The following is a 20,603-nucleotide window of genomic DNA, read 5'->3' on the forward strand; positions in this document are numbered from 1 at the left end:
TTATGTGCTGTCGATTTGAGCTCCTCGGAACCCTCATCCTCTGCTTACAGGCAATCAACCAGCGCCGAGCCCAGAAGCGAGCCGCTCGCGCCCGACAAGCGGCGAAACGCCGCCGCCAACCCGCATCACCCCGTCCAGGACTGACCAATACCATTCTCCTGGATTGATAACCCCTCGGCCGCCTCAGCTATGCTCCATGAAATCCTCCTCTCCCTCGCCGGGCATCCTTCTCCTCTCCTCCGTTCCGCTGCCTCCCCGCCAGACCCCGACGACCCCCTCTCCAGCGATGCCGTGATCTCCCCGCCCGAGCGCGCCCTCCTCTCCACCCTCGCCCGCCTCAGCGACCTGCACATCCGGCTTCTCACCGCCACCGCCCACGTCAGCGCCACCCACCCCTCCGTCATCTGCCGCGCGGTGGCCTCCGCCGTCGACGGCCTCCACCTGGCCGCGTTCCGGCGCAAGGTGCTCGAGGTGGAGCGGACGCTGCTGCGCAAGGACGCCGCGCTCGTCGGGGCGTACGACATCGTGCCGCTGACGGCGGTGGTGGCCGAGTTTGCCGGGTGGGAGAGGAGGCTGGAGTGGCTCGCGCGCGTCGTCGGCGTCGTCCGCGACGAAGGCTGTACCGGGGCGAGGGCGATGGATTTCCTGCGCGGGGAGCTGCAGACCGGATTCCGGGACATAGAGGAGGCGGCGCGGAGCCTGGTGGGCGTCGCCGAGGCGGCCTGGGTCAAGCAGGTCGCCGCTTGGGTCCTGTATGGGCGCCTGCCCGAGTTTGGCGAGCGGGACTTCTTCGTGGCGAAAAAAGTGGCGGAGGGGGAGGAGGGCGGAGAGGAGTTTGCGTGCGAGTCGGCGCTGTTGCCCGGGTTCGTCACGCCCGCCACCGCCGCCTCGATGCTCTTCATCGGAAAGTCGCTGAACCAGATCCGGGCCAAGAGCGTCGACGACCACCGCTTGAGGGGCACTGACCATCTCTCGACCCAGCTTACGAGGCTATCGGCGCTGCGGCACCCGATCGACTCGGCTACGTTTGCGAGGACGATCGCAGACATCAGGCATTTCCTGTCCAGGACAACGCTACAGCGCTTGTTACCCCTGAGCAAGGTTCTCGAGACACTGCAGCTGCTACGAGACTTCTTTCTGCTTCGCCGCGGCGAATTTGCCATGGCGCTGACCCAGCAGGCGGACGAGAAGATAAGGAGCCGGTGGAAGCGGGCCGAGAACCTCGCGTACGAGAGACGGGATGGGCTGAGCAACGTCACGGTGAAGGAAGGGGAGGTGGCCGCTGTCCTGGCAAAGACCTGGGCCGCCATGGGTTCGATGCAAGGCGAGCATGCCGAGGAAGATGAGGGTCTGGAGCTGGCTCGCGGTCTCCTGCGGTTATCAATAGCCAAGTCGAGAGCCACAACGCCCGCGACGCCCGTTTCCGCCGAAGGTGGGCTGCCGCTCGTAGCGCCTACACCATTCCGGAACCTCCTGTTCTCTGTTCCGGTTGTCTTGTCTATGCAGATCCCGTCCCCTCTCGACCTCTTCCTCAGCCACTCTGACGTGCAAACGTACACCGCGATCAACTCGTACCTCCTGTCTCTCCGAAGAGCTCACATTCGCTTGACTGATCTATGGAAGATCACATCACTTAGGCGCCATCACCCGGCGCCACCAGGGCCACCCTACGGAAGCACTCGGGGAGGGAGGGAGAGGGTGCACCTCCTACGTCAGAGATATGCGACACGGTCCAGCATCCTGCGCAACTCCTGGGCTACTGCTAGCGCAGCCATCTTCTTCCTCGGCGAGATCGAAGGCTATCTCCAGGCAGAAGTTGTCGCAGGGCTGTCGGACGGCTTCCACCGGTGGTTGACAACAGGCGAAGACGACCACAGGCATGACGACGACAACAGTGGGCGCAAACAGACCCCAATACCTGCTTCGCCCAAAGACGACATTGACATGACCGACGCAGACGGCAAAGACGACGAAGACGAAGAAGAAGACATATGGCTTGAAGGGCCCAATCCAGCGTCACAGACAACAAGCAAAGCCTCCCTTCACCACGATCCCCAGACTCTCGCGACTGCCCACCGCCTATACCTCCGCGCCCTCGTACACCGTCTGCTGCTCACACAGCAGTCCTTCACAGACCCGCTCTATGAGCTCCTCGTTCAAATAGACCACCTGGTCGCCCTCGTCCATCGCCTCCACTCTGTTTGGACGGCGGCCGACCTCGAGGCGGACGCCGGCGTCGTTGACGCCTTCGTCGATCTCGAGCGCGAAGAGCGGGACGTGCAGGGCGAAATCCGCAGCGTGGAGGAGAGGGTGAAGAAGGGCATCGAAGGGCTGATCGCGGAACTGCGGCGGCTAGAGGGCAGCGCAGCTCTGCAGGGTGGTGGTGGTGGGGAGTTTGCGGGCGGCGCTGACGAGGGCCAAGGCGAGGGCGACTCGGCGATGAGGGAACGCGGCGAGTACGTGCCGAGGCGGGTCGGGGGGGTAGATCGGTTGCTCATGAAGCTGGACTTTGGCCGCTGGTTCGGAAGGGGAGGGGATGAGGGGGCAGTGGATGACGGGGGTCTCTGAGTAGGGGTCGTGGACCTCTACACTTCTCTAGGACGTGTGTTGCTGGCTTGACTTGTTTCATCGTGCCTTTTCAAAGGGAGAGCTCGGTATTCGTACTTTTTTACTGACGCTAGAGACCTTGGTAGTATTGTTGTGATCGTTATACCCCTTGTCTGCTGTGCAAATCTGAGTCTAGTTCTTTGCTTTGTTCCCTTTTTTTCCCCTCTTTTTTTTTTTTTTTTTTCTCAAAGCATCCGTCTTGTAACTTTCAAGTTAACCGTGTGGCTCTTGGTTTCTGGTGAATGCCCATCTCAACGGGGTAGGGATGCTTCGCGGAGATCGTTGCAACCCGACCTTTCTAGTGTACATAGTAGGAAGCCGGGGGTGTCGATAAACACTGTCGCGCACCCCGAGGTGTGTTTTCCGTAAAAACAGCACATCCACCCCTCTAACTAGCACTACTGTTTTCCATGACAAACTGTACCTTGCCGCAAGCTAGAAATAATATCTCACACAAACAGTGTTATCTTCGGGTTGTATTTGTCAGTCTTTTTCTAATATCACCTGGTGTTGGTCAATGTTCCAACAATAGAATCTAATGTTGGTGCTCTTCGCACTTGATTTTGAGGCGTGGAAGGCGCAGCTGCCTTCGGGTCGGATCAGCTCGATGGTGTGTGGTGGGTTCTCAGAGATGTGGAGAAGTGATGGCGTGTCATTATTCTGATTGGCTGCGTAATACGAATAGATACCCTCACAGTGCAAAATATTTCATGCACGATAACTTCTGACAGTGCCAGCCCTCCCACCTCTTCTGCTTTTGCCCGCCCAGCTGCTTTTTCGACACCCTCCCCCCCTTACCTCCCTTCTTTCTCCATCTCCAGCCACGCACACCTCCTCGCTCGGTACACGCCCGCCCGCGATCTTGGGTGACGGAAGGGTCGAGACCCCAGACCAAACCCCCTTGGATTGACCTAGTGGATTTGCACGCGCTCGCTCAAGTTCACACTTTTCTTTTTTATTGTCGTCGCGATGTCGAGTGCAAATAACCATCCGGGGTTGTCGTTTGGTCTGAGACGGTCGTTCCCGCCGCCGCAACAGCACAACCCGACCAACAAGCCATCCCCGTCCCTCCCGCAACATGCATCTCCGTACCCGCCGCACGCCTACCAGCATCAACACCAGCAACACCCGACCAGCCAATATCCTCACCATCTCTTCACGCCTTCTCCCTCCCAAATTCCCAACGTCGCCAGTCTCCAGAATGCCTCCCGACCACCGCCGCCCCAGGCTCCTCCACAGCTTCCCGGGCCGCGGCAGCGGGCTCCCCCACCTCGGCAGATGCAACAACAAACATCTTCGATCAGCTACCTCCACCAGTCCCTGAACTCTCAACCCATGGGACAGCAGTCCATGCCTCAGCAGTCATTGGCGCCTCAGTCGATGACACCACAGAATTTGAACCCACAACCCATGAATCCACAGCAGCTAAGCCAGCCTTCTATGGGACAGCAATCTTTGGGCCAGCAGTCTCTGGGACAGCAGCTTCAGCAGCCTCTGAGCCAGCCTCCCATGGCCCCGTCCATGACCCAGTCCATGAGCCAGCAGTCCATGAGCCAGCAGTCCATGAGCCATCAGTCTATGGGCCAGCAGTCTATGGGCCAGCCGTCTATGGGTCAGCCGTCCATGTCACAGCAGTCCATCAGCCACTCGGTCCACTCAGTTCAGCATAATGACGGGTCGATCCTTTCACAGCAATCAACGCCTCGTCCCTCGTCGCAGCCTACGCTCCCTCCGGCACAACAGCCAATGTCACAGGTCCAGCAGGTCCAACCAGTCCAACAGGTCCAGCAGGTCCAGCAGGTCCAACAGGTGCAGCAGGTTCAGCAAGTGCAACAAGTTCAGAAATTGCCACAGGCGCAGCAAGTGCAGCAGGTTCAATCAGTCTCCCAAGTGCAGCCGGTTCAACAACAGCCGGCTGCTCGCCACAGCGACTCTGCCGAGCCCGTGCAGGAGAACCATCAGGAAGAGGACGCGGAAGGTGCGAGCCATGACGAGTCTGCCGAAACGGAGACGGCCCTGGAGCCTAAGTTGATCGAAAGCTCGCCGTTTGTTCCCCGCCAACCAATGGGCGGTATGATGACTCCTCCCCCCGAAGGTGGCAGCTTTCCGACCCTGGAGGCTGTTCACAAGTTTGTGCTGAGCTATTGCACTTCTGTGGGGTATGCTGTGGTCATCGGCCGGTCTAAGAAGACTGTCCCGGGCTTGAGAAAGGTGTTGTTCGTCTGTGATCGTGCTGGTAAACCCCCAAATCGTGTCAGCCCTGAGTTGCGCAAGCGCAAGACCACATCCCGCAAGTGTGACTGCCCGTTCGGCTTTTTTGCCATCGAGCAGAGGACACAGTGGACAGTCCGGTATCGGCCCCACGAGAGTCACAAGAAACACAATCACGGCCCTAGTGAGAGCCCGCTCCTGCATCCGGCAGCGAGGAAGCTCGACAGCAAAATGGTTGCAGCGGTTAAAAAGTTGAAGGAAGATGGTACGTGTAAGCATGGCCTGCCTTTCCGTGGTTTCTGAACTGACGAGGGGCTTCTAGGCGTGGGGGTCAGCCAAACTCTGGAGATTCTGCAGCAGGAGAATCCTCATGTGCCTCTCCTTCCTCGTGACATCTACAATGCAAGAGCTGCCATCAACCGCAATCCTCAGAAGGTCGCCTCAGGGTTGGCGGAGAACCGTCCAGCCATCTATAGCAAGCCCCACCCGACAGCCGAGGAGCGTATCCGAGCCGACCTTCGCCGGGAACTTGCAAACACGCGAGAAGAGCTCGAGAAGGTGAAGAAGGACAGCGAGAAAGAGATTGAGGAACTCAAGGCGAAGCTCCGGGAGAAGGATAAAATGATTGAAAAGTTTGAGCAGTTTATCGACATATGCAACCAGCGGGTCATAGTCAGCCTGTCAAACAAGGAAGACAACCGTGCGGGAGGCTCTACAGCCTCTTGAGGAGGCGGGGATTGTGTCCCTGGTATCGGCGCGGTGACCTTGGGAATGCGATGGTCAGAGATCGCTAAGTGGTAATGGGCGTGGTTATGGCCGCGAGGTTGGGTCTCTTTCTTTTCCATTGTTTTTCCCTTTCTGAGAGAAGCATGGGCGTTTGGCGGTTTGGTGATTCAAGGGGAATAGGGAGTGTTTTGAGGATGAAACTTATGAGTGATTCTGCATGAGCTTAGCATCAAGTGGTCGTATACGCACTATGGAATACTTTGTCTACCTCGCTCTGTCCAAAGTACGGAAATGGGGTGGTTTGTTGGTGGTGTGGAACCTCTGACTCGTCAAGTACACCTCCTCCAGGATAAATAATCCTAGTGCGATACATGCCCCACTTTTCTTCACTTTTTTACAAGCCACTTACACAATCATCACACCATATCACTCTCCTAATAATTTTCTATACAAAGGTACTTACAGATAAAATCCCTAGGTTAGGAGCCGAGTTTAGCCAGTATTCGAGTATAGGAATCCAGGTCCTACAGTGGCTAGCTCGAAGCCTAGATTTGAGCCCTATTAAGAATGTATAGCACTGGATGAAGGATTAGCTTGAACATCGCTACGATGTTCAATCGCTATATCTTATAGGGCTTTGACTGGCTGTTCTGGAGGCGTGGGAGGCAGTACCCCCTAAGTGTCTCCAGTGCCTAGCACACTCAATACCCCGACAGCTTACAAAGGTAATTAAAAACCAGGGGGGAAAGACTAGGTATTAATACTTTTATATTATAGAAATTTGTATTGGGTTGGTTGTATCTAGACTTCTTGGCCACTTTTCTGATTTGCGTTAGTTATGGGGCATGTATCGCACTAGGATTATTTATCCTGGAGGAGGTGTAGTTATGTTCACCCCCGCGTCGTGTTGCACCCGTGAATCACACCCCCCACCAAAGCTCCCCATGCAAGGCACTACCAAGCCTGGGTGTACTACCATGTAAGGCACGCACCAGTTCTAGGTATGTCTGTACGTACAGGGTACATACAAACATCCATTCTGCACAGAGGGTACCACATTGTCTCAGTCCAAGTCGTCCTCGATGGCAAAATCTCTGTAACGGTCTTGGGCCCAGTATAAGATGACACTAGCCACTGTCGTGGGTCGTGTCAACACACGCCAGACCTATCTTGTCGTGCAGGCCACTATTGAATGAGGGTTAGGGACCCGGTGATGGTGGATTCGTTCAAATGTGAAATCTCACCTTAAATGCTGCACCGCACTTGATTGGACAGCAACAGGGGTTGTATTGTGAGCCAATCACAGGCTGACCTGTGCGGAAGGGAGGGCCCTGATGCATGTTGCTCCGCGACAGGGATGCGGCAGTCGCGTCAGGTCCCAGACGTGGTCAGGAAACACCAATTTCCCGTTCTGGGAGCAATCGAAGTTGAACCTTCATTCCAGAAATCATCACATCCCGTTCGATCTCGTCTTGCGGGGGGTACTCCCGGCGATACCCAAGATACCCATTAGATTGTCTACTTGCGCTTCTTCTTTTTCCGACCTGTACTTTTTTTTTTGCTGCGCCGTAATACTTTCCCCCCCTGCGACATCACCGGCGACGCCTCAGCTGCGCTCTGCTACTTCTTTGCCGGTACGTCGCCGAAAGCGACATGACACCGACCGAGCCGTGATATCGACTTGACGAACCGATACCATTCGCTCTCCTTGACCGATTTCTCGCGCCATGGAAGCGATTACCTCCCCCCCGGCCACGAGTCCGGGAGGAAACAGCGTTGCAGCGACGCCCTTCGCTGCCGTCGACCCCGTCCGTGTCGTCGACCATCTTGCCGCCCTCCTCGAAGCCGCCCTCGGTGCGACCCGGAAGGAGCTTGAGGCTCCCGGCAGTTTGCTGTCCAAGGCTCGCTACGCCGATACGTTGCAGCGGTGCACGCGGTTTGCTGTGGACACCCAGGTCGCCCTCTATGTCCAGAAGGACTTGGTGCCGACGGGCACAGTGGATGATGGTGAGGCCGAGGGTATGGTTGCTGCCGAAAGAAAGATCCCCCATTACGACGTAGGTCTAACAGGGCTCTAGAGGCGCCATCGCATGCCTACACGATATCCTCCGACTTCTCCTCATCCTCGACGACGGTGGCCTACCTCGTTCTGCTCAAGCGACCCCAGCCCCTGGATCCCAACGTCCCGATAACGTCGCAGATTCAGATGCTCAACTTGCCCGGCCCGGCATACCTGTCGGCAAACAGCGGAGAGCAAGGTCCCACCGCCTCGCCCTTCGAGATCCTTCAGCTCTATCTCCATAACGGCCTGGCGCCATACTTCGACGCGAGCACGAAGAGCCAGCAGACGCTTAGTGGCGGGAGAGGCCGGGCTGACGTGGATGCTAAGACCGGCATTCCCGTCACCAAGAAGCGGTGGACCGAGCTTGAGCTCGCCCTCCTCCACCTCCAACAGAATGTTGAGATTCCCGAAGTGTCCCTTCCGTTCCACCCCATAGTGCAGACAGCACTCGATGAGGCGGTTGCCAGGGGCACAAAGCCTACCCTCGATCTTATTCCGCCCTCCGTTCTGCAAGACAGCACCTTCCTCAACAACCTCCAAGCCACGGTCAACAACTGGATAAAGTCGATTCAGGTCATCACGAAGATGACGAGAGACCCGACTACCGGCACGGCAACACAAGAGATCAATTTCTGGCTCTCGATGGAGTCGGCACTCGAAGGGATCGAGAACCAGCTCAGGAGCGAGGGTGTTATGCTGACTCTTGAGATCTTGAAGCACGCCAAGCGTTTCCAGGCCACCGTTAGTTTTACTGCCGATACTGGCCTGAAGGAGGCGATGGAGAAGGTGCAAAAGTACAACCAACTCATGCGCGACTTTCCCCTGGACGAGCTACTCTCGGCCACCACTTTGGTCAAGGTCAAGGACTCGATCGGGCAGATCTTCACCCATCTGAACAAGAAGCTGAGGATTTGCCCTTACCCCATCCGCCGCGCGCTTCCGCTTGTGGAAACCATCTCTGGTGACTTGGACGAGGTTCTGCACCGCTTGCTCCCCGGTACTGAACTGGTCAAGCTTGACTATCAGGAGTTCCGCCGCGTGATGAAGCAAGCCGACGACATCTTTCGGATCTGGGACGAGAATATCAAGGAGTTCACCAATGTAGCACGTGAGGTCACTCGCCGCCGCAACGAGAGGTTCATTCCCATCAAGATCGTTCCCAGGCACGCCGAGCTGCAGGCGCGGTTGAAGTACGTCAGTAACTTCCGTGACAACCACGAGCAGTTGCAGCGGACGATTGTCAATGTTCTCGGGCCCAAGGCGACCGTGAATGGCATCTCCGACGGGTCCGGTGCCAACGGCACCGCTGTCGTCGAGGAGATCGGCGATGTCGACGCTGTCGAGGAGGTCAGACAGGCTTGGGAGGGCCTGAAGGATGTCGATCTTCTCGATGTCACCCCCGAAGGTACTGCGAAGTGGGCTCGCGCCGAGAATATCTACAACGAGCGGACCTCGCGCGTGGAGAACTCCATCATTGCCCGACTCCGCGACCGGCTGGCCACGGCAAAGAACGCCAATGAAATGTTCCGCGTCTTTTCCAAGTTCAATGCGCTGTTCGTGCGGCCCAAGATTCGCGGCGCCATCGCCGAGTACCAGACTCAGCTGATTGACAACGTCAAGCAAGCCATCACCGCACTTCACGAGCGCTTCAAGCAGCAGTACGGCCATTCCGAGGCACATGCCATGGCTCAGCTGCACGATCTTCCCCCGGTTTCCGGCGCCATCATCTGGGCGCGTCAAATCGAGCGGCAGCTCGACGGGTACATGAAGAAGGTCGAAGACGTGCTGGGCGCTGACTGGGCCTTCCATGCCGAGGGTCAGAGGTTGCAAAGCGAGAGCGACCTGTTCCGCAAGAAACTCGACACGCGGCCCATCTTCGAGGCGTGGCTTCACGATGTGCAGAGGAAGCAGATCTCAATCTCCGGTCTTCTCTTCAACATCAACCGCATCCGGTCTGCCGGAAACACGCTGGAACTTGCTGTCAACTTCGACGCCCAGGTGATTGCGCTGTTCAAGGAGACACGTAACCTGGTGTGGCTCAACTTCCCTGTCCCTCACTCCATCAACAACGTCGCGAAGGAGGCGAAGCGTGTTTATCCGTACGCTGTGAGCCTGATGGAGAGCGTAAGAACATTTGCGCAAACCAACCGCCAGATTGCCGACATGTCCGAGGTCGCCGTTCTTCTCAGCGGCCACCGTGACGAGGTTTACACCTTGATCGCCAAGGGCATCCCTCTGAAGTGGGAGTCGTTCGTAAACACATATGAGGTGCACTTCAAGAACTACACAGCAAACGGCGGCCTTGACAATTTCAAGGGCGGAGAGAGCAAGCACGTCATGTTCGTCCGCGAGTTTGCCGCCGCTGTGTCGTTGCTTCAGTCAAAGACCATCACCTTGGCCAACATCCACGCCACAGTGCAAAAGGCGATGGCCGAGTTAGAAAAGTGCCCCTACGAGGTTTCCGAGTTCGAGTCCCGGCTGGAAACGATCCAGAGTGCGGTTGACCAGCTCAATCTGGAGCAATATGTCAACCTCGGCTACTGGGTAGAGCGCATGAACCGCCAGATCAAAGCTATCCTGCTTGCTCGTCTGCAGCACGCCATTCAAGCCTGGATCGAGGCTTTTGAGGACGAGCACCTCGAGAGGTCGGGCGACCGCCGGAGGCCTCTTCAGACCACTGACGGTGCAAAGGCGGATGTGCCCGTGATCAAGAAGCTGGTTCACGAAATCACGATGCGCAATCAAGTGATCTACCTGGACCCGCCACTCGAGTTCGCCAGAGCTAGCTGGTTTTCGCAGCTCCAGGAGTGGATCGGTGTCGTCTGCAACCTGAAGAAGATCAAGGCCACGCGGTACCAGATGTCTATCAGCACGACCGTGTATGATGAACCGCGCTTCAGTGACCTGCCCGGCGAATGTACCCCGGCTCTCCTCCGAGTCCAGACGTCGGTCGAGAAGAAGATCAGCGAGATTAGTGCCTATGTGGACAAGTGGCTCCAGTTCCAGTCGCTCTGGGACCTGCAATCGGAGCATGTCTATGATGTTCTCGGCGACCAGCTGTCTAGGTGGTTGCAACTTCTTCAGGAGATCAGAAAGACGCGGCAAACCTTCGACACTACCGAGGTTAGCCGCTCTTTTGGTCACATCACCATAGACTACGATCAGGTCCAGACCAAGGTCAATGCCAAGTATGACCAATGGCAGCACGACATCCTCATCAAATTCGCCAGCCGCCTGGGCACGCGCATGCGAGAAGTCCATGCGGAAGTCGAGAAAGCCCGCAGGGATATCGAGGGCCAGGCGATCGAGGCCAACTCCACCGCCCAGGCTGTGCAGTTCATCACTACCGTCCAGACCTGCAAGCGCCAGGTGAAGCTTTGGGCGCCTGAAGTCGAGACGTTTAGGCAAGGAGAATCGACGCTTGTCAGGCAGCGGTACCAGTTCCCCAACGACTGGCTCCACGTGGAACACGTCGAGGGCGCTTGGGATGCTCTCAACGAAGCCCTCGCGCGCAAGGCCAAGATCGTCCAGGACCAGACGGACGCACTTCGCGCCAAGATCATTGCCGAGGACAAGGTCATCCTCGACAAGATCAACGAGATTGCGCATCTCTGGAATGAAGAGAAGCCTGTCTCCGGCACCATTCCCCCTGATGTCGCTTCTGCCACCCTCAGCGACTTCGAGACCAAGATTACGAAACTCCAGGAAGAGTCGGCCATGGTCGCTAAAGCCAAGGAAGCTCTTGATCTGCAGGCAACACCCGAAACTTCCCTCGGCATCATTCTGGAGGAGGTTCAGGATTTCAAGTCGGTGTGGGCCTCGCTCTCGACCATTTGGAATAATCTGAACGAGCTTCGCGAAACCCTATGGACCAGTGTCCAGCCGAGAAAGATCCGGTCGTCGATTGACAATCTCATCAAAATGACCAAGGAAATGCCCAGCAGGATGCGCCAGTATGCCGCCTTTGAGCATGTCCAGAACGTTTTGCGGCAGCTCATGAAAGTCAATCCCATACTCACCGAGCTCAAGTCGGAGGCTGTTCGCGACAGGCACTGGACCAAGATCTACAAGCAGATCAAGCCTGGCAAGCGATACTCTCCCGTGTCGATGACGCTTGGTGATGTCTGGGACCTCAACCTGGTTGCCACCGAGGTCATCGTCAAGGATATCATTACCCAGGCCCAGGGAGAGATGGCCCTCGAGGAGTTCCTCAAGCAAGTGCGCGAAACATGGACCGGGTACACCCTAGAGCTTGTCAACTACCAAAACAAGTGCCGCCTCATCCGCGGCTGGGACGAACTTTTCGCCAAGTGCAGCGAGAATCTCAACTCCCTGCAGGCCATGAGGCATTCACCCTACTATAAGGAGTTTGAAGAGGAGGCGTCTTCTTGGGAGGACAAGCTCAACCGCGTCCATGTTCTCTTTGACGTATGGATTGACGTCCAGCGCCAATGGGTGTACCTCGAGGGTGTGTTCACCGGTAACGCGGACATCAAGCATCTGCTTCCCATCGAGTCTTCCCGCTTCCAAAACATCAATAGCGAGTTCACGGCTGTCATGAAGAAAGTTTACAAGCAACCCAACGTTCTGGACGTGCTCAACATCCCTAACGTGCAGAAGTCACTCGAGCGCCTTGCTGAGCTGCTCAACAAGATCCAGAAGGCTCTCGGCGAGTACCTCGAGAAGGAGCGCGTGTCGTTCCCGCGTTTCTATTTCGTCGGCGACGAGGACTTGCTTGAAATGATCGGCAATAGCAACGACACCATGCGCATTGCCAAGCATTTCAAGAAGATGTTCGCTGGTCTTACTGGCTTGGTGATGGATGAGGAATCCGTCATCACAGGCTTTACTTCGAAGGAGGGCGAGGTCGTCCGCCTCAAGAAGGAGATCAGCCTTGTCAAGACGCCGAGGATCAACGATTGGCTAGCTTTGCTGGAGAACGGCATGAAGGCGACTCTTGCCGAGCTCCTGGCCGAGGCTATCGACGAGTTCAGCCCAATATTTGCCAGCGGGGTTATCGACCGTGAAGCTCTTCGGAAGTTCATGGAAGCCTACCCCAGCCAAATCGTCGTCTTGGCTACCCAGGTCGTCTGGACCACTTCGGTTGACCAATCCTTGGCCGAAGGGGGCACAACGCTGCAGACCCTGTTCGATCGCGAGGTGCAGCTTCTCCGCCTGCTCGCGGACACAGTGCTGGGCGACCTCGAGGTGCTGATGCGGAAGACGTGCGAGCAGCTCATCACCGAGTGCGTGCACCAGCGGGACGTCATTGAGAAGCTCATCAAGGCCAATGCTCGCTCCAATACCCATTACCTCTGGCTTCTCCAAATGCGCTACGTCTATACGCCCGAGGGCGACTTCTTGCAGCGCCTCCACATCAAGATGGCCAATGCCAAACTGAGCTACGGCTTCGAGTATCTGGGAGTGCCTGACAGGCTGGTCCGGACGCCGCTCACCGACCGCTGCTTCCTTACCCTCACTCAAGCACTGTGCCAGCGTCTGGGTGGCTCACCATACGGTCCGGCCGGTACCGGCAAGACAGAGTCAGTCAAGGCCCTCGGTGTTCAGCTCGGTCGCTTCACGTTGGTCTTTTGCTGCGATGACACGTTTGACTTCCAAGCCATGGGCCGCATCTTCCTCGGTATTTGCCAAGTCGGCGCCTGGGGTTGTTTCGACGAGTTCAACCGTCTGGAGGAGAGAATCCTTTCTGCCGTCTCTCAGCAGATTCAGAATATCCAGCTCGGCCTGAAACACGGCGCAGAAGACGAAAACGCCCAGATCGAGCTCGTTGGCCGCCAGCTCCGCGTCAATGCCAACACGGGCATCTTCATCACAATGAACCCCGGCTATGCTGGCCGTTCGAACTTGCCGGATAACTTGAAGAAGCTGTTCCGCAGTGTCGCCATGTCCAAGCCCGACAAGGAGCTCATTGCCGAGGTCATGCTCTACTCGCAAGGTTTCAACCAGGCGAAGCAGCTTTCCAAGCAGACGGTGCCCTTCTTCGATCAATGTTCTGTCAAACTCTCGAAGCAGGCACATTATGACTTTGGTCTGCGTGCCCTCAAGAGTGTCCTGGTCAGCTCTGGCGGCCTAAAGCGTGCCCGCCTCACCAACAGCGGCGGCAACCTGGGTGCCGAGGAGGTTGTAGAGCCTGAGATTATCGTCCAGAGCATCCGTGAGACCATCGCGCCCAAGCTGATTAAGTCCGATGTCGAGATCATGATGGGCATCGAAGAAGTCTGCTTCCCCGGTGTCAAATACGTGCCTGCCAACCTGGCTAAGCTGGAGGAGGCGATTCGCCGCTTGGCGGCCGAGAGGCATCTGGTTGTCAGTGAGCTCTGGATGACCAAGGTCCTCCAGTTGTACCAGATCCAGAAGATCCATCATGGTGTCATGATGGTCGGCAATTCCGGTTCCGGAAAGTCGGCCGCCTGGAGGTTGCTACTGGATGCGCTGCAGCAGGTTGAGAATGTCGAGGGCGTGTCCCATGTCATCGATAGCAAGGTCATGTCCAAGGAGGCGCTGTACGGCAACCTGGACTCGACGACAAGGGAGTGGACCGACGGTCTCTTCACAAGCATCCTCCGCAAGATCGTCGACAACCTCCGCGGCGAGGACACCAAGCGCCACTGGATCGTATTCGATGGCGACGTCGATCCCGAATGGGTTGAGAACCTCAACAGCGTGCTCGACGACAACAAGCTGCTCACCCTCCCCAACGGCGAGCGTCTCAACCTTCCGCCGAATGTTCGCATCATGTTCGAAGTGGAGAATCTCAAGTACGCCACTCTTGCCACCGTCAGTCGCTGCGGTATGGTCTGGTTTAGCGAGGATACTGTCACGCCCGATATGATGGTTACCAACTATCTCGAGACCCTTCGCTCGGTGGCCTTTGAGGACCTGGATGAGGACGCTGTTGCGACGGGCCAGAGCTCAGCCAAGGCTCTGGAGGTTCAGGGACAGGTTGCTGACCTTCTACATGCGTATCTCACCACGGACAACTTCATCATTTTGGCTTTGCAGCAGGCGGAGTCTTTCAACCACATCATGGAGTTCACGGTCGCTCGTGTTCTGAACACCCTGTTCTCGCTGCTTAACAAGGCCGTTCGCAACATCATCGAGTACAATGCGCAACACTCGGACTTCCCGCTCGACCCGGAGCAGGTCGAGGCGTACATTTCGAAGAAGTTACTCCTCGCCATGGTGTGGGCTTTGACCGGAGACTGCCCCCTGGCAGATCGCAAGGTGTTTGGTGACAAGGTCGCGGGCTTGGCTAGCTTCGGCTCGCCACCACTGGACGGCAACAGCTCTCTCATCGACTTCGATGTCGCCCTGCCGGGGGGTGAATGGACGCCCTGGCAGAGTCAAGTGCCGACGATCGAGGTCAACACGCACTCGGTTACGCAGACTGATGTGGTCATTCCGACTCTGGATACAGTCCGCCATGAGGATGTCTTGTACTCGTGGCTTGCCGAGCACAAGCCGCTGCTCCTCTGCGGCCCTCCTGGTTCCGGCAAGACCATGACCCTGTTCAGCGCCCTCCGCAAGTTGCCCAACATGGAAGTGGTCGGCCTCAACTTCTCCAGCGCCACCACGCCCGACCTCCTTATCAAGACCTTCGAGCAGTACTGCGAATACAAGAAGACGCTCAACGGCGTCATGCTGTCGCCCACACAGATCGGCCGCTGGCTGGTCATCTTCTGCGACGAGATCAATCTGCCCGCCCCCGACAAGTACGGCACACAGCGCGCCATCTCCTTCCTCCGCCAGCTTGTCGAGCACAACGGCTTCTGGAGAACATCGGACAAGTCCTGGGTCACGCTCGACAGGATTCAGTTTGTCGGTGCCTGCAATCCGCCCACTGATGCCGGCCGTACGCCCATGGGCGCCCGCTTCCTCCGGCATGCGCCGCTCATCATGGTCGACTATCCCGGCGAGCAGTCGCTCATGCAAATCTACGGCACCTTCAACTCGGCCGTGCTCAAGATTATCCCGTCACTACGCGGCTACGCCGAGCCCCTCACCCAGGCCATGGTCCGCTTCTACCTCGAGTCGCAGCAGCGCTTCACGCCCAAGATCCAGCCGCACTACGTCTACAGTCCTCGTGAGCTCACCAGGTGGGTGCGTGGCATATACGAAGCTATCAAGCCCCTCGAGACGCTCTCGGTCGAAGGGCTCATTCGTATCTGGGCGCACGAGGCCCTCCGTCTGTTCCAAGACCGTCTCGTGGCAGAGGAGGAGCGCAAGTGGACCGACGAAGCCGTGCATCGCATCGCTATGGAGTACTTCCCAACCATTGACGAGCAGAAAGCGCTCGGCGGGCCGATTCTCTTCTCTAACTGGCTGTCGAAGCACTACATGCCGGTTGACCGCGAGCAGCTGCGCGACTTCGTCAAGGCCCGCCTTAAGACCTTCTGCGAGGAGGAGGTCGACGTGCCGCTCATCCTGTTCAATGACGTTCTGGAGCATGTGCTGCGCATTGATCGTGTTTTCAGGCAGCCCCAGGGCCATCTGATTCTGATTGGCGTCAGTGGCAGTGGCAAGACAACACTCTCGCGCTTTGTGGCCTGGATGAATGGTCTCAAGGTGTTCCAGATCAAGGTTCATGGCAAGTATTCAGCCGAGGACTTTGACGAGGACCTGAGGGAGGTGCTCCGCCGGTGCGGTTGCAAAGGCGAGAAGATCTGCTTCATCATGGATGAATCCAACGTCCTCGACTCCGGCTTCTTGGAGCGCATGAACACGCTGCTGGCCAACGCGGAGGTTCCCGGTCTGTTCGAAGGCGATGACCTGGCGGCACTCATGACCGCCTGCAAAGAAGGGGCTCAGCGCCAAGGTCTGCTGCTGGATTCGCAGGAGGAGTTGTACAAGTGGTTCACGGGGCAGATTGTCAAGAACCTGCACGTTGTCTTCACCATGAACCCGCCCGAGGACGGCTTGTCATCCAAGGCGGCCACGTCGCCTGCGCTCTTCAACCGTTGCGTGCTTAACTGGTTTGGCGACTGGTCGGACCAGGCGCTGTTCCAGGTCGGCCACGAGCTCACCCATTCGGTCGACTTGGACCGCCCGAACTGGGTTGCGCCCGACACCATCCCGGTGGCTTACCGCGGCCTCAGCCTGCCTCCATCGCACCGGGAGGCCGTCGTCAATTCCATGGTTTACATTCACTACTCGCTGCAACGCTTCAACGCGAAGCTGCACAAACAGCAGGGCAAGGTTACCTACCTCACACCGCGCCACTTCCTCGACTTTGTCGCGCAGTACGTCAAGCTATACAACGAGAAGCGCGAGGATCTGGAGGAGCAGCAACGCCATCTCAACGTCGGTCTCGAGAAGCTCCGCGACACAGTCGACAAGGTCCGCGATCTCCGCGCCAGCCTCGCCGAGAAACAGAAGCAGCTCGAGCAGAAGAACGACGAGGCCAACGAAAAGCTGCAGCGCATGGTTGCGGACCAGCGCGAGGCCGAACAGCGCAAGGCTACGTCGCTCGAGATCCAAGCGGCGCTGGAGAAGCAGGAAGCGGAGGTGGCGTCGCGCAAGGAGGTCGTGCTCAGGGATCTCGCCCGCGCCGAGCCCGCTGTCGAGGAGGCAAAGGCATCCGTCAGCAACATCAAGCGGCAGCATCTCACCGAGGTCCGGTCCATGAGCGCCCCCCCACAGGGCGTCCGACTTGCCTTGGACTCGGTCTGCACGCTCATCGGTCACAAAGTCAGCGACTGGAAGTCGATCCAGGCCGTGGTCCGCCGCGATGACTTTATTGCCAGCATCATCAACTTCGACAACGAGAAGCAAATGACCCGGGCGCTGCGGCTCAAGATGCGCAACGAGTTCCTGGCGAATCCGGAGTTCACCTTTGAGAAGGTCAACCGTGCCAGCAAGGCCTGCGGCCCGCTCGTCCAGTGGGTCGAAGCGCAAGTCAACTACGCCGAGATCCTAGACCGCGTCGGCCCTCTGAGGGAAGAGGTGAAGCTGCTCGAAGAACAGGCTCTGCAGACCAAGGCAGAGGCCAAGGCCGTCGAGGAGACGATCCAGAACCTCGAGGCCAGCATTGCCACGTACAAGACCGAGTACGCATCCCTTATCAGCGAGACGCAGGCGATCAAGGCCGAGATGTCGCGGGTCCAGTTCAAGGTCGACCGCAGTGTCAAACTGTTGGATAGCCTGTCGTCGGAGCGGACCCGGTGGGAGGAGGGCAGCAAGTCGTTCGAGACGCAGATCAGCACGCTGGTGGGCGATGTGCTGGTTGCGGCCGCGTTCCTCGCCTACAGCGGTCTGTACGACCAGACGTTCAGGAAGTCGATGATGGAAGACTGGCTTCACCAGCTGCACCTCTCGGGCATCCAGTTCAAGCAGCCCAACCCGGTGACCGAGTACCTCTCCACTGCCGATGAGCGGCTCGGCTGGCAGGAAAACACTCTCCCGGTGGACGATCTCTGCACGGAGAACGCCATCATCCTGAAGCGCTTCAACCGGTACCCGCTCATCATCGACCCATCGGGGCGCGTTACCGAGTTCCTGCAGAGGGAGTGCAGAGATCGCCGGCTCACCGTCACAAGCTTCCTGGACGACTCGTTTACCAAGCAACTCGAGAGCTCACTCCGCTTCGGCAATCCCATCCTCATCCAGGACGCGGAGCACCTCGATCCCGTACTCAACCACGTGCTCAACAAGGAGTACCAGAAGACGGGCGGCCGTGTCCTCATCCAGCTCGGCAAGCAGCAGATCGATTTTTCGCCGTCCTTCAGGCTCTATCTGTCCACGCGCGACCCTTCGGCCACGTTCGCGCCCGATATCTGCAGTCGCACGACCTTTGTCAACTTCACCGTCACGCAGAGCAGCTTGCAGACGCAGTCCCTGGCCGAGGTGCTCAAGTCGGAGCGGCCGGATGTGGACGAGCGCCGCTCGAATCTCATCAAGCTGCAGGGCGAGTTCAAGGTGCACCTCCGGCAGCTCGAGAAGCGTCTCCTCCAGGCGCTCAACGAATCGCGCGGCAACATCCTCGACGACGACAATGTGATCGAGACGCTGGAGACGCTCAAGACGGAAGCGGCCGAGATCTCGACCAAGATGAGCAACACGGAAGGTGTCATGGCCGAGGTCGAGGAGATCACGCTGCAGTACAATGTGATTGCGCGGTCGTGCAGCGCGGTCTTTGCCGTGCTCGAGCAGCTTCACTACCTCAACCACTTCTACCAGTTCTCGCTGCAATACTTCCTCGACATCTTCCACTCGGTCCTACATGGCAACCCGCACCTGGCCGGCGAGACAAACCACACGGTGCGTCGCGACATCATCGTCAAGGACTTGTTTGTGAACACGTTCAAGCGCACGGCGCTGGGTCTGCTGCAGAAGGATCGCATCACCCTGGCTATGCTGCTTGCCCAGGCATCGCCGTACAAGATGGACAAGGGGCTGCTCGACGTGATCCTGGATGAGCGGATCGAGGGCAAGGACGTGTCGACGGACACCGCGGCCAAGGAGGAGGTGTTTGCGCGTGCCAAGCGGATCTCGGCGCTCAAGGAGAGACTGGACGGCGTTTCGGAGGCGGACTGGGACAGATTCTTTACCGAGGAGCTCGCCGAGAACTTCGTGCCCAAGGTCTGGGACGACAGCACCGCGCCGGCGGACCAGGCTCTCCTCTCGCTCCTCCTGGTCAAGCTCTTCCGCCTTGATCGGTTCGTCCCCGTCGCAGAGCGTTTCGTCACGCTCGTGTTCGGCTCCGACCTCTTCGACATCGTCGAGGATCTCAAGCAGACGGTCGACCAGGTGTCGGCCACGCGGCCGATCGCGCTCGTCTCGAGCCCGGGCTTCGACGCCTCGTACAAGGTCGAGTCCCTGGTCGAGCGCATGCGCGTCCGCTGCACCAACATCGCCATGGGCTCGAACGAGGGCGTGGCCAGCGCAGACAAGGCGATTGCCAACGCCGCGCAGACGGGCTCGTGGGTGCTGGTCAAGAACGTCCACCTCGCTCCGACGTGGCTGCAGAGCCTCGAGAAGCGCATGGAGTCGCTGAATCCGAACAAGGACTTCCGACTGTTCCTCTCGATGGAGTCGTCGCCCAAGATTCCGGTCAACCTGCTGAGGGCGAGCCGCGTGCTGATGTACGAGCAGCCGGCGGGCGTGCGCGCCAACATGAAGGACTCGATGTCGTCGCTGTCGACGAGGTCGGTCAGAAGCCCCGTGGAGCGGACCAGGCTGTATCTGCTGCTCTCGTTCCTGCACGCTGTCGTGCAGGAGAGGCTGCGGTATGCGCCGAACCTGGGATGGAAGGGGTTCTGGGAGTTCAATGATGCCGATGTAAGTCTGACCCACTTAGTCAAGATTACCCCAACTCTGATGGCTAACAAGACGGCCAGTATGAATGCTCCGCCTTCGTGATCGACACGTGGATCGATGCCGCGGCGCAGAACCGCACCAACATCGCGCCCGCCAACATCCCTTGGGACATGATTCGCTACCTGATCACGGAAACCTACGGCGGCAAGATCGACGACGACGCCGACTTCCGGGAGCTAAGCAAGCTTGTGGAGACCTTCCTTACACCGGCGGCGTTCGAGATTGGGCACAAGCTTGTCGCGGCGAACACGGCCGAGCAGGAGGGTGGCGAGGCTCCCGCCGAGCTGGTGGTGCCCTCGGGCACGTCGCTGCAGGAGTTTATGGGGTGGATCCAGAGGCTGCCGGAGCGCGAGCCGCCCACGTATCTGGGCCTTCCGGCGAACGCGGAGAAGTTGTTGCTTGTCGGGCTGGGGAAGAGTCTGATTGGCAACGTGAAGAAGGTGACTGATCTGCTTGATGAGGGGGAGGCATTGATGGCGGAGGCCTAATTAGCCTTGGGTGGGTAATTCATGAAGAGATTGTGTGTCATTCCTGTTGAGAGAGGTGATTAGAGAGCTTCTTTTCTTTCTGCTTGGGTTATACACATTTTGATAGAGAAGTCGGTAATTGAGAGGAGGTTGTTGGCTCTGGATTTGGCTCTGGATTCGTGGGTACTCGAATA

The 20,603-nt window shown here is 58.0% G+C and overlaps 2 protein-coding genes across 2 annotated transcripts; both read left to right on the forward strand.

Annotated features, from left to right (window-relative positions):
• Positions 1-189: 189 nt before the first annotated feature.
• Positions 190-2,568, forward strand: P884DRAFT_202165 (gamma-tubulin complex component protein; the record flags this gene model as incomplete). The annotated part of the gene is made up of 1 exon (XM_069438403.1): positions 190-2,568. The coding sequence occupies one exon, from the start codon at positions 190-192 to the stop codon at positions 2,566-2,568; it is 2,379 nt and encodes a 792-aa protein (XP_069296969.1).
• A 4,703-nt stretch (positions 2,569-7,271) lies between these two features.
• On the forward strand, positions 7,272-20,430 carry P884DRAFT_202103 (dynein heavy chain, N-terminal region 1-domain-containing protein; the record flags this gene model as incomplete). Its single annotated transcript, XM_069438396.1, has 3 exons — positions 7,272-7,563; positions 7,623-19,903; positions 19,963-20,430. The coding sequence occupies 3 exons, from the start codon at positions 7,272-7,274 to the stop codon at positions 20,428-20,430; spliced, it is 13,041 nt and encodes a 4,346-aa protein (XP_069296970.1).
• Positions 20,431-20,603: the final 173 nt, after the last annotated feature.

This window comes from Thermothelomyces heterothallicus (genome assembly GCF_042370625.1).
Source record: "Thermothelomyces heterothallicus CBS 202.75 unplaced genomic scaffold P884_scaffold_13, whole genome shotgun sequence".
NCBI classification, from domain to species: Eukaryota; Fungi; Ascomycota; class Sordariomycetes; order Sordariales; family Chaetomiaceae; genus Thermothelomyces; species Thermothelomyces heterothallicus.